The sequence below is a fragment of the Myotis brandtii genome, unplaced genomic scaffold (assembly GCF_000412655.1).
Source record: "Myotis brandtii unplaced genomic scaffold, ASM41265v1 scaffold506, whole genome shotgun sequence".
NCBI classification, from domain to species: Eukaryota; Metazoa; Chordata; class Mammalia; order Chiroptera; family Vespertilionidae; genus Myotis; species Myotis brandtii.
Window position 1 is genome coordinate 643,023 of NW_005369287.1, and position 13,231 is coordinate 656,253.

The 13,231-nt window shown below is 35.9% G+C and overlaps 1 protein-coding gene across 9 annotated transcripts in view; it reads left to right on the forward strand.

Moving 5' to 3' along the window:
- LRRFIP2 (leucine rich repeat (in FLII) interacting protein 2) overlaps nucleotides 1-13,231 on the forward strand; it is a 101,037-nt gene that overhangs the window by 35,214 nt on the left and 52,592 nt on the right. For 4 of the 9 annotated variants that reach the window (XM_014548415.1, XM_014548411.1, XM_014548412.1 and 1 more), the window contains 3 exons: nucleotides 8,798-8,854; nucleotides 8,945-8,989; nucleotides 12,184-12,252. The exons of 4 other annotated variants lie outside the window; for them this stretch is intronic. In XM_014548415.1, coding sequence (XP_014403901.1) covers nucleotides 8,798-8,854; nucleotides 8,945-8,989; nucleotides 12,184-12,252 — 171 coding nt within the window. The remainder of the gene's footprint in view (nucleotides 1-8,797; nucleotides 8,855-8,944; nucleotides 8,990-12,183; nucleotides 12,253-13,231) is intronic. One more of the 9 variants, XM_014548414.1, reaches the window with a different exon arrangement.

Consider the following 13,231-nt stretch of genomic DNA (forward strand, 5'->3'; position numbering starts at 1 on the left):
TCCTCCTCCTCCTCCTCCTCCTCCTTCTTCTTCTTCTTCTTTCTCTCTCTCTCTCTCTCTCTCTCTCACACACACACACACACACACACAAAGTTAGCAGGGTCTTCACTGAGAGTCATTCTTCCATCTCCTTTGAAAATTACTCTTAATTTTTCAGTAATCCCATTTCCTTTTCAAGTCTTCTACCACGGCTCCCAAATTTGTTAGCTACAAGAGCAAATTGTGAATATTAGTTACTGTGAATCATTCCTAACTTTGAATTTTTTCCAATGTTGATGAGTTCCCCAATTGTCTCCTATTGTAGGGGTTCTTAACTTGGTATGTGAATAGGCTTGGGACATGAAGCCATAAAATCTCACACAAAATTTTGAAAAAATATATATATACATATACGCTAGTATGTATGTATATGAAATGCCCATGTGTATTTTTAGCATCAGATACTCAAAGGACTGTGTGATCCCTAAAGGATTAAGAACTACTGTCTAATTATTGCTAAGTCAGCAACTTTTATAAGAAAATCCCTTCTATAGCAGCATTTTAGGGTACAACCGGAATTAAAATATTTATGACTATATTGACCTGTAAATTTAAAACTTTGTCATACTTCTCCTTGTGCTATTTTAGAAAAGAGAGAAAAAAAGATGTTTGATTATTTGGGAATGGAATCTGTAAAGTATCTTCTGCATGTAACTGGATTAATATTACTAATGGTGCATTGAGAATGTTTTGTGTGAATAAAAGAAATCACTTTTGCTTGCAATTTTCTATGGAAATATTAGTTTAATTTCTTCTTTTAATTATGTTTTATAGTTCTAAAATTAAATTGCCTAAGATTTTAACATCTTAGGGCCGACCAAAACATCAGAAGCAAAAAGCCTATATTAAAAGTTTAATATTTGATTTCTATATTCAGAGGCCATGAAGATAAACGTAGTTTCATCTCTGTGAAATGTGTGCAGTTCAGGCAGTGAGTGCGCTAGATTTTCATGGAAGGGGAGCAATTTGGGTTAGAGGCTTAGATGCAGGTGGCAGCTAACCCAAGTTCTGAATGATAGCTCAGACTTGGGCATGCAGAGAAGATGGGGTTTAGTTTCAGATAGGAATAATTATCACTTCGAACCTCTTCTGACAATTGCTTTTACTCCTTTCAAACTGATATTTCATCTCACTTTTTATCTTATTCTAGTCTCTTTAGCTACTTTCTGTCAATGAGCCTATAATAGAAGTTGGCATGTGATACTCACCATATGAAATATAAATTACTAATAAATTTATAATAAAATAAATAATGTATATACAAACAATAGGATTGTCAGTTATTAAAAGGAGAATCTTCCCATATGAAAAAATTTCTAAATTAGTCCTTTTTTTGTGTGCTGGGGTGGGATGTTGGAATGTGAATAGGGAAAGCAAGGGCATGAGGCTCAGGAATGAAGCTTACTTTGAGTGTTCTGTATGTGAACATTGTCCTAATGTTTTTACATATGTTTTCATTTCATATTGTAAGATAGGTATCACTGTCTCCACTTTATAGATAAGATGATACAGGATTGGTGAAATAAACAACTTGCTTAGTCATCGGCAGAGCCAGAATTTGAAGGTATGAGAGAGTACCACATCTGCTAATGGATTGCAAGGTGAAAATGTTATCATAGGCCAGGGGTGGGGAATGTCTGGGCCATATGAGGCCTAAGAAATCATTTGGTCTGGCCCTGCCAAGGCATTAGGGGTGAGTTAATTAAATGTTTGACCAAATACAGCAGGCTAATTTTTAAGTTGATAATTTTGTATGGCCTGTGAATGATGTTAGAAATATCCAAACAGCCCTTTGGCAGAAAAAGGTTCCCCCTTCCCTGCCATAGACAGGGAGCCCAGGGAGTGCCAGGGTGTCACCCTCATTGGCCAAGATGGTGCAGGGGGAGGCTCTTAAACTGAGCATGCCAAAAGCTAGAAAGATAATTGGGTAGATAAAAAAGCCCTGCCTATAAGAACTGTAGACTTGAGCAGGAAGGCGAGATGGTCTTTGAGACAGCAGTCCACCAGTCTCCCAGGTTGCAGCACCTGAATAAACCTCTTTCCTTTTGCACCAACCACCTGTCTTACGAGTTTGGTTTTTGTTGTGGCAGGCAGCCGAATCTATGTTTTTCTAAGGGGGAAAACCTGCAGGGTAGTACTAAAGGACCTACAAGAAAGGCCTAAGTCTTTCTGAGCCTTCAAACATATAATCTTTAGTTTAGCCAATGATTCTCCTTTTAAACAGGCTGTCTTAATTAGTAGCATGCAGCTTAAAAGTGAGTGAATGGCTCCAGCCTGACTTAAGTGTTATTTCTTGACAGAGAAGATGGCCATGTGTATTCACCGGGCTTTTGGTTTTTAAACAATAAAACCATGTTATTCTCACTTCAAGTGAACTTTTAAAAATAAGAATATGTTTCATTTCCATTAATTTAATTTAAATGTATCAAAGAGTAATTTCCAGAAAACCTTAAAGAAATATACATCAATTTTTAAGGCATTGACCTGTAAGTTCAGCCTAGGATCCTTTATACTAATAAGGACTCCCAGGACAATGAACACATATTGTTTTCCTGACTTAGAAGAACTGGATATTCTGCCTTTTAATTGGCACCTAAAAAAATCCACAGTTTGCTGAAACTTTTTTCTGCAGGGCCCTGGTTCTGTTAATTCAAGAAAAGCCAACTGGCAATTTAAATACTACTGTAGACCCCGTCCAGTGTGGCTCAGTGGTTGAGTGTTGACCTATGAACCAGTGGGTCATCAGTTGATTCCCCATTAGGGCACATGCCCGGGTTGTGGGCTCGATCGCCAGTAGGGGGCGTGCAGGGGACAGCTGACCAGTGATTCTCATCATTGATGTTTCTATCTCTCCCTCTCGCTTCCTCCCTCTCTAAAAATTAATAAAAACATTTAAAAAATATAAAAATAAATACTACTATAACTGGGGAATGAAACTGTTCTTTCAGATAAGGAGAACTCTCTGAGTATAAATCAGGATACATTGCTATTTTCTTAATGTTCTTTCTATGTAACCAGTATAGAGTTTCCCAGTGTAGGATGGAATCTTTTTTTTTTAAAAATATATTTTATTGATTTTTTACAGAGAAGAAGGGAGAGGGATAGAGAGTTAGAAACATTGATCAGCTGCCTCCTGCACATCCCCGACTGGGGATGTGCCCGCAACCAAGGTACATGCCCTTGACTGGAATCGAACCTGGGACTCTTCAGTCCGCAGGCCGATGCTCTATCCACTGAGCCAAACCGGTCAGGGCGTAGGATGGAATCTTTATGGTTCAGTTGTCTGGTGAGTAAAAGAACTGAATGCTGGTCCCAGCTTTATGACTTTGAAGGGATCAGACTAACTGATCAAGGACCCTTCTAGCTTCTATGGTGGTACTCGGGTCTTTTCTTTTATGCAAGGGTCTCCTTCTGTTTGCTTCATATTTACCACTTTGCAGAAGTATTCAAGGTAGAGGGAGTAGTTAAAAACTACCTAAATACCTGTCTTTTTATGTAAGAGTAGTGTTGTGTGGCAGACTCTTAGTAAAATATGTGAATTGGGTCTTTTTGGTGTAATAAAAATTAGCTTTGAACTTGCCTTACTGTTTGTACAGTAACCACTAGCCATATATGTGTAATTACATTTAGGTTTAAATTGATTGATATTAAAAATTTAGTTTCTCAGTTGCACTTCTAGCATTTCAAATACTCAATAGCCACATGTGGCTAGTGGCTACTCAATTAGACAGTACAAACATAGGACATTTTCATTGTTATAGAGAGTTCTATTAGACAGTACTGGTTTACAGTATAGTTTATGACTGAAATAAGCTATATTCTCTCATTTCAAATTAGCTGGCTTGTATGGGGTTTACATTGTATTCTGTAGTCTTTTAAAATCTTTTTAGGACATTTTCCAAAAGTGGCTAAAAAGAAAAGCTATTTAATATAGAGGTATATCAATATGTAGTAAAATATTTTTATTTAGAATTATTTTTAATAGGTATAATTGAAAATAAATATGAATTTATCTTTAGTGGGATGTGCTTTTTAGAGGTAGGTTTTTAAAAAGTGCTCTTGTGTGGTAGGTGGAATGAAAAGAAAGGACAGAATAAAAGGAAGGCTGAACATTAAACCCTGTATGTCACTCTAGTATCCCAAATAATATTGGGAGGGGGCATGTAGAATTAATTTGCCTTTGTAGCACAGGCTCTTTAAACTAACCAAGCTAACTAGCCTAGAACTAGTCACCACTTAATAAACTGTACCTCTGCTGCTGGGCTAATGCATATGCCCCCAAAACTTTTGTGGTATATCCTGATAGTTGAAGGAAGGGAAGAATTTTGCTTGGCTTCTTACAGATTACCTGTGTCTATTGTATAACAGAAATGTAAATCAATAATGAATTTTCCTAAAGATCAGAATATCCTATTGGATATTGACTTATTGAACAGATATAGACTTCTGAACAGATTTAATGTATATACAAACAATAGGATTGTCAGTTATTAAAAGGAGAATCTTCCCATATGAAAAAATTTCTAAATTAGTCCTTTTTTTGTGTGCTGGGGTGGGATGTTGGAATGTGAATAGGGAAAGCAAGGGCATGAGGCTCAGGAATGAAGCTTACTTTGAGTGTTCTGTATGTGAACATTGTCCTAATGTTTTTACATATGTTTTCATTTCATATTGTAAGATAGGTATCACTGTCTCCACTTTATAGATAAGATGATACAGGATTGGTGAAATAAACAACTTGCTTAGTCATCGGCAGAGCCAGAATTTGAAGGTATGAGAGAGTACCACATCTGCTAATGGATTGCAAGGTGAAAATGTTATCATAGGCCAGGGGTGGGGAATGTCTGGGCCATATGAGGCCTAAGAAATCATTTGGTCTGGCCCTGCCAAGGCATTAGGGGTGAGTTAATTAAATGTTTGACCAAATACAGCAGGCTAATTTTTAAGTTGATAATTTTGTATGGCCTGTGAATGATGTTAGAAATATCCAAACAGCCCTTTGGCAGAAAAAGGTTCCCCCTTCCCTGCCATAGACAGGGAGCCCAGGGAGTGCCAGGGTGTCACCCTCATTGGCCAAGATGGTGCAGGGGGAGGCTCTTAAACTGAGCATGCCAAAAGCTAGAAAGATAATTGGGTAGATAAAAAAGCCCTGCCTATAAGAACTGTAGACTTGAGCAGGAAGGCGAGATGGTCTTTGAGACAGCAGTCCACCAGTCTCCCAGGTTGCAGCACCTGAATAAACCTCTTTCCTTTTGCACCAACCACCTGTCTTACGAGTTTGGTTTTTGTTGTGGCAGGCAGCCGAATCTATGTTTTTCTAAGGGGGAAAACCTGCAGGGTAGTACTAAAGGACCTACAAGAAAGGCCTAAGTCTTTCTGAGCCTTCAAACATATAATCTTTAGTTTAGCCAATGATTCTCCTTTTAAACAGGCTGTCTTAATCAGTAGCATGCAGCTTAAAAGTGAGTGAATGGCTCCAGCCTGACTTAAGTGTTATTTCTTGACAGAGAAGATGGCCATGTGTATTCACCGGGCTTTTGGTTTTTAAACAATAAAACCATGTTATTCTCACTTCAAGTGAACTTTTAAAAATAAGAATATGTTTCATTTCCATTAATTTAATTTAAATGTATCAAAGAGTAATTTCCAGAAAACCTTAAAGAAATATACATCAATTTTTAAGGCATTGACCTGTAAGTTCAGCCTAGGATCCTTTATACTAATAAGGACTCCCAGGACAATGAACACATATTGTTTTCCTGACTTAGAAGAACTGGATATTCTGCCTTTTAATTGGCACCTAAAAAAATCCACAGTTTGCTGAAACTTTTTTCTGCAGGGCCCTGGTTCTGTTAATTCAAGAAAAGCCAACTGGCAATTTAAATACTACTGTAGACCCCGTCCAGTGTGGCTCAGTGGTTGAGTGTTGACCTATGAACCAGTGGGTCATCAGTTGATTCCCCATTAGGGCACATGCCCGGGTTGTGGGCTCGATCGCCAGTAGGGGGCGTGCAGGGGACAGCTGACCAGTGATTCTCATCATTGATGTTTCTATCTCTCCCTCTCGCTTCCTCCCTCTCTAAAAATTAATAAAAACATTTAAAAAATATAAAAATAAATACTACTATAACTGGGGAATGAAACTGTTCTTTCAGATAAGGAGAACTCTCTGAGTATAAATCAGGATACATTGCTATTTTCTTAATGTTCTTTCTATGTAACCAGTATAGAGTTTCCCAGTGTAGGATGGAATCTTTTTTTTTTAAAATATATTTTATTGATTTTTTACAGAGAAGAAGGGAGAGGGATAGAGAGTTAGAAACATTGATCAGCTGCCTCCTGCACATCCCCGACTGGGGATGTGCCCGCAACCAAGGTACATGCCCTTGACTGGAATCGAACCTGGGACTCTTCAGTCCGCAGGCCGATGCTCTATCCACTGAGCCAAACCGGTCAGGGCGTAGGATGGAATCTTTATGGTTCAGTTGTCTGGTGAGTAAAAGAACTGAATGCTGGTCCCAGCTTTATGACTTTGAAGGGATCAGACTAACTGATCAAGGACCCTTCTAGCTTCTATGGTGGTACTCGGGTCTTTTCTTTTATGCAAGGGTCTCCTTCTGTTTGCTTCATATTTACCACTTTGCAGAAGTATTCAAGGTAGAGGGAGTAGTTAAAAACTACCTAAATACCTGTCTTTTTATGTAAGAGTAGTGTTGTGTGGCAGACTCTTAGTAAAATATGTGAATTGGGTCTTTTTGGTGTAATAAAAATTAGCTTTGAACTTGCCTTACTGTTTGTACAGTAACCACTAGCCATATATGTGTAATTACATTTAGGTTTAAATTGATTGATATTAAAAATTTAGTTTCTCAGTTGCACTTCTAGCATTTCAAATACTCAATAGCCACATGTGGCTAGTGGCTACTCAATTAGACAGTACAAACATAGGACATTTTCATTGTTATAGAGAGTTCTATTAGACAGTACTGGTTTACAGTATAGTTTATGACTGAAATAAGCTATATTCTCTCATTTCAAATTAGCTGGCTTGTATGGGGTTTACATTGTATTCTGTAGTCTTTTAAAATCTTTTTAGGACATTTTCCAAAAGTGGCTAAAAAGAAAAGCTATTTAATATAGAGGTATATCAATATGTAGTAAAATATTTTTATTTAGAATTATTTTTAATAGGTATAATTGAAAATAAATATGAATTTATCTTTAGTGGGATGTGCTTTTTAGAGGTAGGTTTTTAAAAAGTGCTCTTGTGTGGTAGGTGGAATGAAAAGAAAGGACAGAATAAAAGGAAGGCTGAACATTAAACCCTGTATGTCACTCTAGTATCCCAAATAATATTGGGAGGGGGCATGTAGAATTAATTTGCCTTTGTAGCACAGGCTCTTTAAACTAACCAAGCTAACTAGCCTAGAACTAGTCACCACTTAATAAACTGTACCTCTGCTGCTGGGCTAATGCATATGCCCCCAAAACTTTTGTGGTATATCCTGATAGTTGAAGGAAGGGAAGAATTTTGCTTGGCTTCTTACAGATTACCTGTGTCTATTGTATAACAGAAATGTAAATCAATAATGAATTTTCCTAAAGATCAGAATATCCTATTGGATATCATACGGTTGCTTATAAATAGACTTCTGAACAGATTTGATCAAATGTGTCAATGTACACAGCAGATGACATACAGGAGTTTTTTGCAATTATACTCGAAGTCATGACTAAAATAAGGCATTAAGTGTGGTGTTTTAGTTGAATTCCTATTTCTGTATTTGAAATGAATCATCAGACATAGCCACATCTATTTGTTATACCTGCATAATGATCATGCTGTATGGCCACGGGGTGTTGGAGATATTGATTCATCACTGTTATCAACTGTGACCCCATTTGGACCAATTGTGTATAGACGTTAGTCAATGCAAATCACTTTAATACTTTGGACTTTGAAAATCTGAAAGATCATAAGTTTCTTACTGTTTCAGTTGGTTAGGTTCTAGGGACTAGTTATTTGATTTCACATGACTCAAGACTTAATGCTCCAATGCTAATAACTGAATGGAAAAGTTGAGAATTGCATTTAATTTAGTCAACTGTTAGGGTGTGGCCAGTTTTCTTTGCAATCTTCATAAGGCGTACCTCTTATTAACTTTATCAATTCTAAAATGTTTATTCAATTCTAATTATAAGTAGTTTTTCATATTAACAATACACAGACAGGGGCTATTTCATTTAGCTATTCTTTTCCAGAGAAGGAAAAAAAGATATTCTTTGCAGTGAGCAGAAAATTGTGACCCAAATCTTTTAAAAGCAATACACTGTCTCCTTACTACATCTCTAACAAAGTAAACATTTCTTCTTGCCTTGCATAAACTAACATTCACAATGAAAAAAAAATAGATAAAAAGTCTACTTTTTAATGCTAAACTCAATTTCTGTTTAAGAATACTTTCTTATTTTTATCTTGGTATATTGAGCTGTCTTTGTCATATATAGGTTACATTCTACAAATGGTCAGACATACATAAACTTGTTAAATTAAAAACATTTCCAAGATGATCTCTACTTTCTTTCCAACTGAAGCATGTGGCTGCCCCAGACTCAGCTTTTGAAACCGAGTTGTCCATACCTGCTTGCTGTAAGGAATGTGCGGCTGTGCTCTGAACTGACCTGCCTTCACCCAGTTGTTCTGATAGACAATCCTCTGTTCAGTGATTAATTCTCCATGTACTTTCTCCTTTCCCAGGAAGATTCAGAAAGGGCCAGGTATTCCCACCGGTCCAGTCATCACCGTCCATCTCTGGTTTGTAATAACCTATAAACTTGCCTCTAATACGTTTTCCTCACTAACTTAATGCAGTCACTCACAAACTTTTGTTTTTATTTTTATCAGGGAGTTGAGGATGCATTGTCCATTCGAAGTCTTGGCAGTCACAGGGTTGGTATTTTGTTTACACAATAGCAAAGCTTACCGTATGTGTCTGAGCTTTCTGCAGCACCATTGCTAAGCAATCAAATAATGCTCATATATTCCTTTGCCTTTTTTTCCCCTTTGCCTTTTTTTTAAAAAAGAAAATATTGGCAAAATTCTTTCATTGGAAACTGATGCTTTCTCTCAAATTATTGCTATAAGTAAATCAATGCTAAAAATCATAAATATGTTCATCTATTTTTTATAAAAGAACCTTTGATTTTAAAAAATTATTGCAAAATAATAAGATTGATTTTATAGAATGACATCTGCATGGTTCTTTCTGATTTTTCCTACTTTCATATTTAAAAATTTTTTTCCCCTTGCTCCAATAAACCATTTAGTACGTTGTCCTCGGATAGAGGATATATCAGATGTTAAACTTGATAAGAACAGATGCCTATGCTTGATCTTAGCCAAAAGGCCAAGAAGTGATTAATATATTTTTTAAATAATTTATTAAATGATAAATGTTTTGAAGTTTGGGTGACTAATTATAGTTTTATTACATGGAAAAATTGAGCTACTGATTTGAAAAATTTCTGCTTGTCATGTTTATAGAAATTATCATGCTTCAACATTTTGATTAACATTTGGTAGTATGTCTAAAGTTTTTAACATGCATTGTTGTATATTAAGATAAATGGGAAATCGCTTGTTAAAAAGGCTTGCATATTGTGCTAAGACACTGATCTCTCTCAAAGATTTGTGCTTTAAACTTTAAAGCAATTCTTTTAATGTGCACTTGGTATACTTACACAAAGATGTTTCATCAGTAAAATGATCTATCATGTTAAGGTTTATATTTGTTTATTTCCCCCTAAGTCTAGTTTTCTTCCCATCTTATATAATGTCTAAAAATATACTGTAATGAACTGAGTATGTTCCAGTATGTTAGTTATTGATGTGTTTGTATTCTTAAATAATTCTTTACTCTGGTTATATTACTTTTGGTGAGTATAATCTGTCTTTTTAGAGTAAGTTAGTAAGCCAGTTTTTGAATCAAATATTTTGGTTAATTATGAAAGTTTAGGTTTATAATAATATTAACAAGCCTTTATACAAATCTAATCAGCAGCTTCAGAATGATTTTATAGGAGAAAAACTTTAAGGTAATAAGTTTGTCATCTTTCTCCCTGGAGATACGTGTGTGTGTGTGTGTGTGTACACACACACACACACACACACACACACAGACATATTTGTATATGTGCATACACATACTTCGAGAAGAATCACACAGGGAGTTAGTCAACAAAAGATTAGAAGTTGAACGTCTTTGAGGGCTTTGAAAATAATCCCTTTTCTCCTCCTTTTTAAAAATGTCTGGCTTTTTCCTTTGCTTTCCATTATAATGTTGATTGATGACGTTTCACACAGTTTTTATCAAGCTGTTTATTTGTAAATTTGTATGTGTTCTTTAGGGAAAGTTGACTATTGTATATTAGCTTAAACCTCTGATAAAATCATCCAAGTTTGACCTAATTTGGGAGCCTTTAAAATAAATCTGCAAACAAAAAAGAAATTTCAAAGTAAACTGATAGGGCATTATTTACACAGAGTGTCTATAAAGTAATGAGTTGATTTTCTTTTTATGGAAATTATATTATTAAATACATTTAAGTTATAACAAGAACTCTCAGAGTATTTCATTCATTATGGTAATTATGAAAAATTTGTTACTGCGGGAAAAAGAGTAAAGTTCCAATTAAAAAAAATTCAGTGTGCCAACTTAAATATAAATAAAAATTTTAGCCCTAGCTGGTTTGGCTCAGTGGATAGAGTGTCAGCCCACAGACTGAAGGGTCTCAGGTTTGATTTCAGTCAAGGGCATGTACCAAGGTTGCAGGCTCCATTCCTAGCCCTGGTCAGGGCGCATGCAGGAGGCAACCAGTCGATGTGTCTCTCTCACATTGATGTGTCTCTCTCTGTCTTTCCCCCTCCCTTCCACTCTCTCTAAAAATCAATGGAAAAATATCCTTGGGTGAGAATTAATAAAAAATAATAATAAATAAAAATTAAAATTTAGACTGTAGGAGATTCTAGTACTATACTGTTTGTGTGTACATTCAGCACTTTTTTTTTTTAATTTCAGAGAGGAAGGTAGAGGGAGAGAGAGCTAGAAAAATCAATGATGGGAAAGAATCATTGATCGGCTGCCTTCTGCATACCCCCTACTGGGGATCCAGTCCGCAACCTGGGCATGTGCCCTTGACTGGAATTGAACCCAAGACCCTTCAGTTCGCATGCTGATGCTCTATCCACTGAGCCAAACCAGCCAGGGCATGAACACATTTTAAATATTACACAATAAATCTGAAAGCTCACTAATAACATTGTTTAAAAGAAATATAATTGAGATTAGTTTTTCCTTTTAACTAGATAATATTGTAAGTTCTAAGTTTTCATCAGATTATTTGCTTTTTAAATTATCTTTACCATCTATATTAAGCTGAATGTGTTTTAAATTTTATTCTCTGTAAAAATAAATGTGATGATCTAAAGCACTGACCTAAATTTTATTGGAGTTTGCTTAAATTTTTGGGTTTTGGTATTTCTCTATCTTTTAAAAAATATTTTTCTTATGAGCCGTATATTTAAATGTCTAACACTTTTGGACTTTGTATTTGATGTATGAATGTTAAAAGTACCTGGATGTGAAGCAGATGTGGTTATGTTGTATTTTTAGGACTTTGATGTTTCCTATTGTACAATTAACTTTCAGTCACTACCTTCTTATAAGGTGGCCTGCCAGAAGCTGTTTGGGTTGGAAATGGTGTCAGTGCTATAAGCGTTCTGTATAAAAATGAAAAGAGCAAACCTAGTTCAAAACCGTGAGTGGTAGGTTTAGGTGAGGGAGGATTAAATGAATACCCTGAGTTTAGAAATGAAACAGTTTGTTGCTTTAAAAAACAATCTGCCTTAAAAAACATCTTGGTCATTGCTTTATATACTGAAGTACTGTAAGGTAGACAGCCAAAATTAGAAAATGAGGTGATCTTGAATCAGGGCTTTAGGGATACATTGGTATTTCTCACTGTGGAGATTTTTACTGTTATATGTATTAGTTCCTGGTTATGTGTCAATGACCTCAGTATAATTTTAATATGCTTGCAATTTGTGTTTTTTTCATTTACTGTTACACTTTAATTCCTTTGAAGAGCCCATCGAAGGATATAACGGGGACACATTGGAGCAGAGCCAGTATACCCAAAAGGAAAGACATCATGGTGTGTAGTCCAGAAAAATGTGCAGTGTTAGTATTGTGCATTCACTGTTGCTCTCAGAGTTCTGGGGGCTTGAGTATTGGTACGTTCTTATAGAAATTGACACTTACTGAACTTTGTTTCTACAGTCATTTTGCTATACTTTCTTTTGATCTTTTTTTTTCATTTTTCCTAAATGAAAACCTTCAGACAAGTATCGCAGGTAAAAAAAGACTTTTTATGATAGCTTATATTAGCAGTTTTGGAGCAATTTAGCTAGGCCTTCCTATTTTCAGTTTTCCCTCCTTTGTGAAATATTATGTTTTTAAGCAATATAAATACAAACTGTCACTTATTAGGGGGATTCTTGTTTTACCCAGTTGTTCTTATAGCAATTAAGGTGCCCAAATTATGGACTTCCCTACCAGATATATTCAGCAATGTCTTTAAACCAGCTGAATGAACTCTGCATTATATTTTGGAAAGGGAAAATTGAAATAGGTTAATTTTAATTCAGCTTGTTAAGTCCTATGCCTTTGGAAAATGCCATTGGTGCTACAGAGAGAATGAGAAGAAATAAGACATGACTGTTCTCTTCAGCGAACTTATCTGGTTGGGAGAATGGAATAGTTTATATGCTAGGATGTGTGGCTTGAGTAATACATGTGTTAGTCATGGTATTTTTTAAAACAAAAAGGATATTTTGTTGACTGAGAAGAGAAGTAAATGAAATTTCTTTCGAGAAGGAACTTTATTTTTAGGGATATGTCACCATACAGTGACATTTTACTATTGCACATCATTTACTAGGTGCACACCTTTATCCCGGCCTGTGTGGCTCAGTGGTTGAGCATTGACCTATGAACCAGAAGGTCACGGTTCAATTCCTAGTCAGGGCACATGCCCAGGTTGCTGGCTTGATCCCCAGTAGGAGGCATGCAGGAGGCAGCTGATCAATGATTCTCATTGTTGATGTTTCTATCTCTCCCTTTCCCTTCCTCTC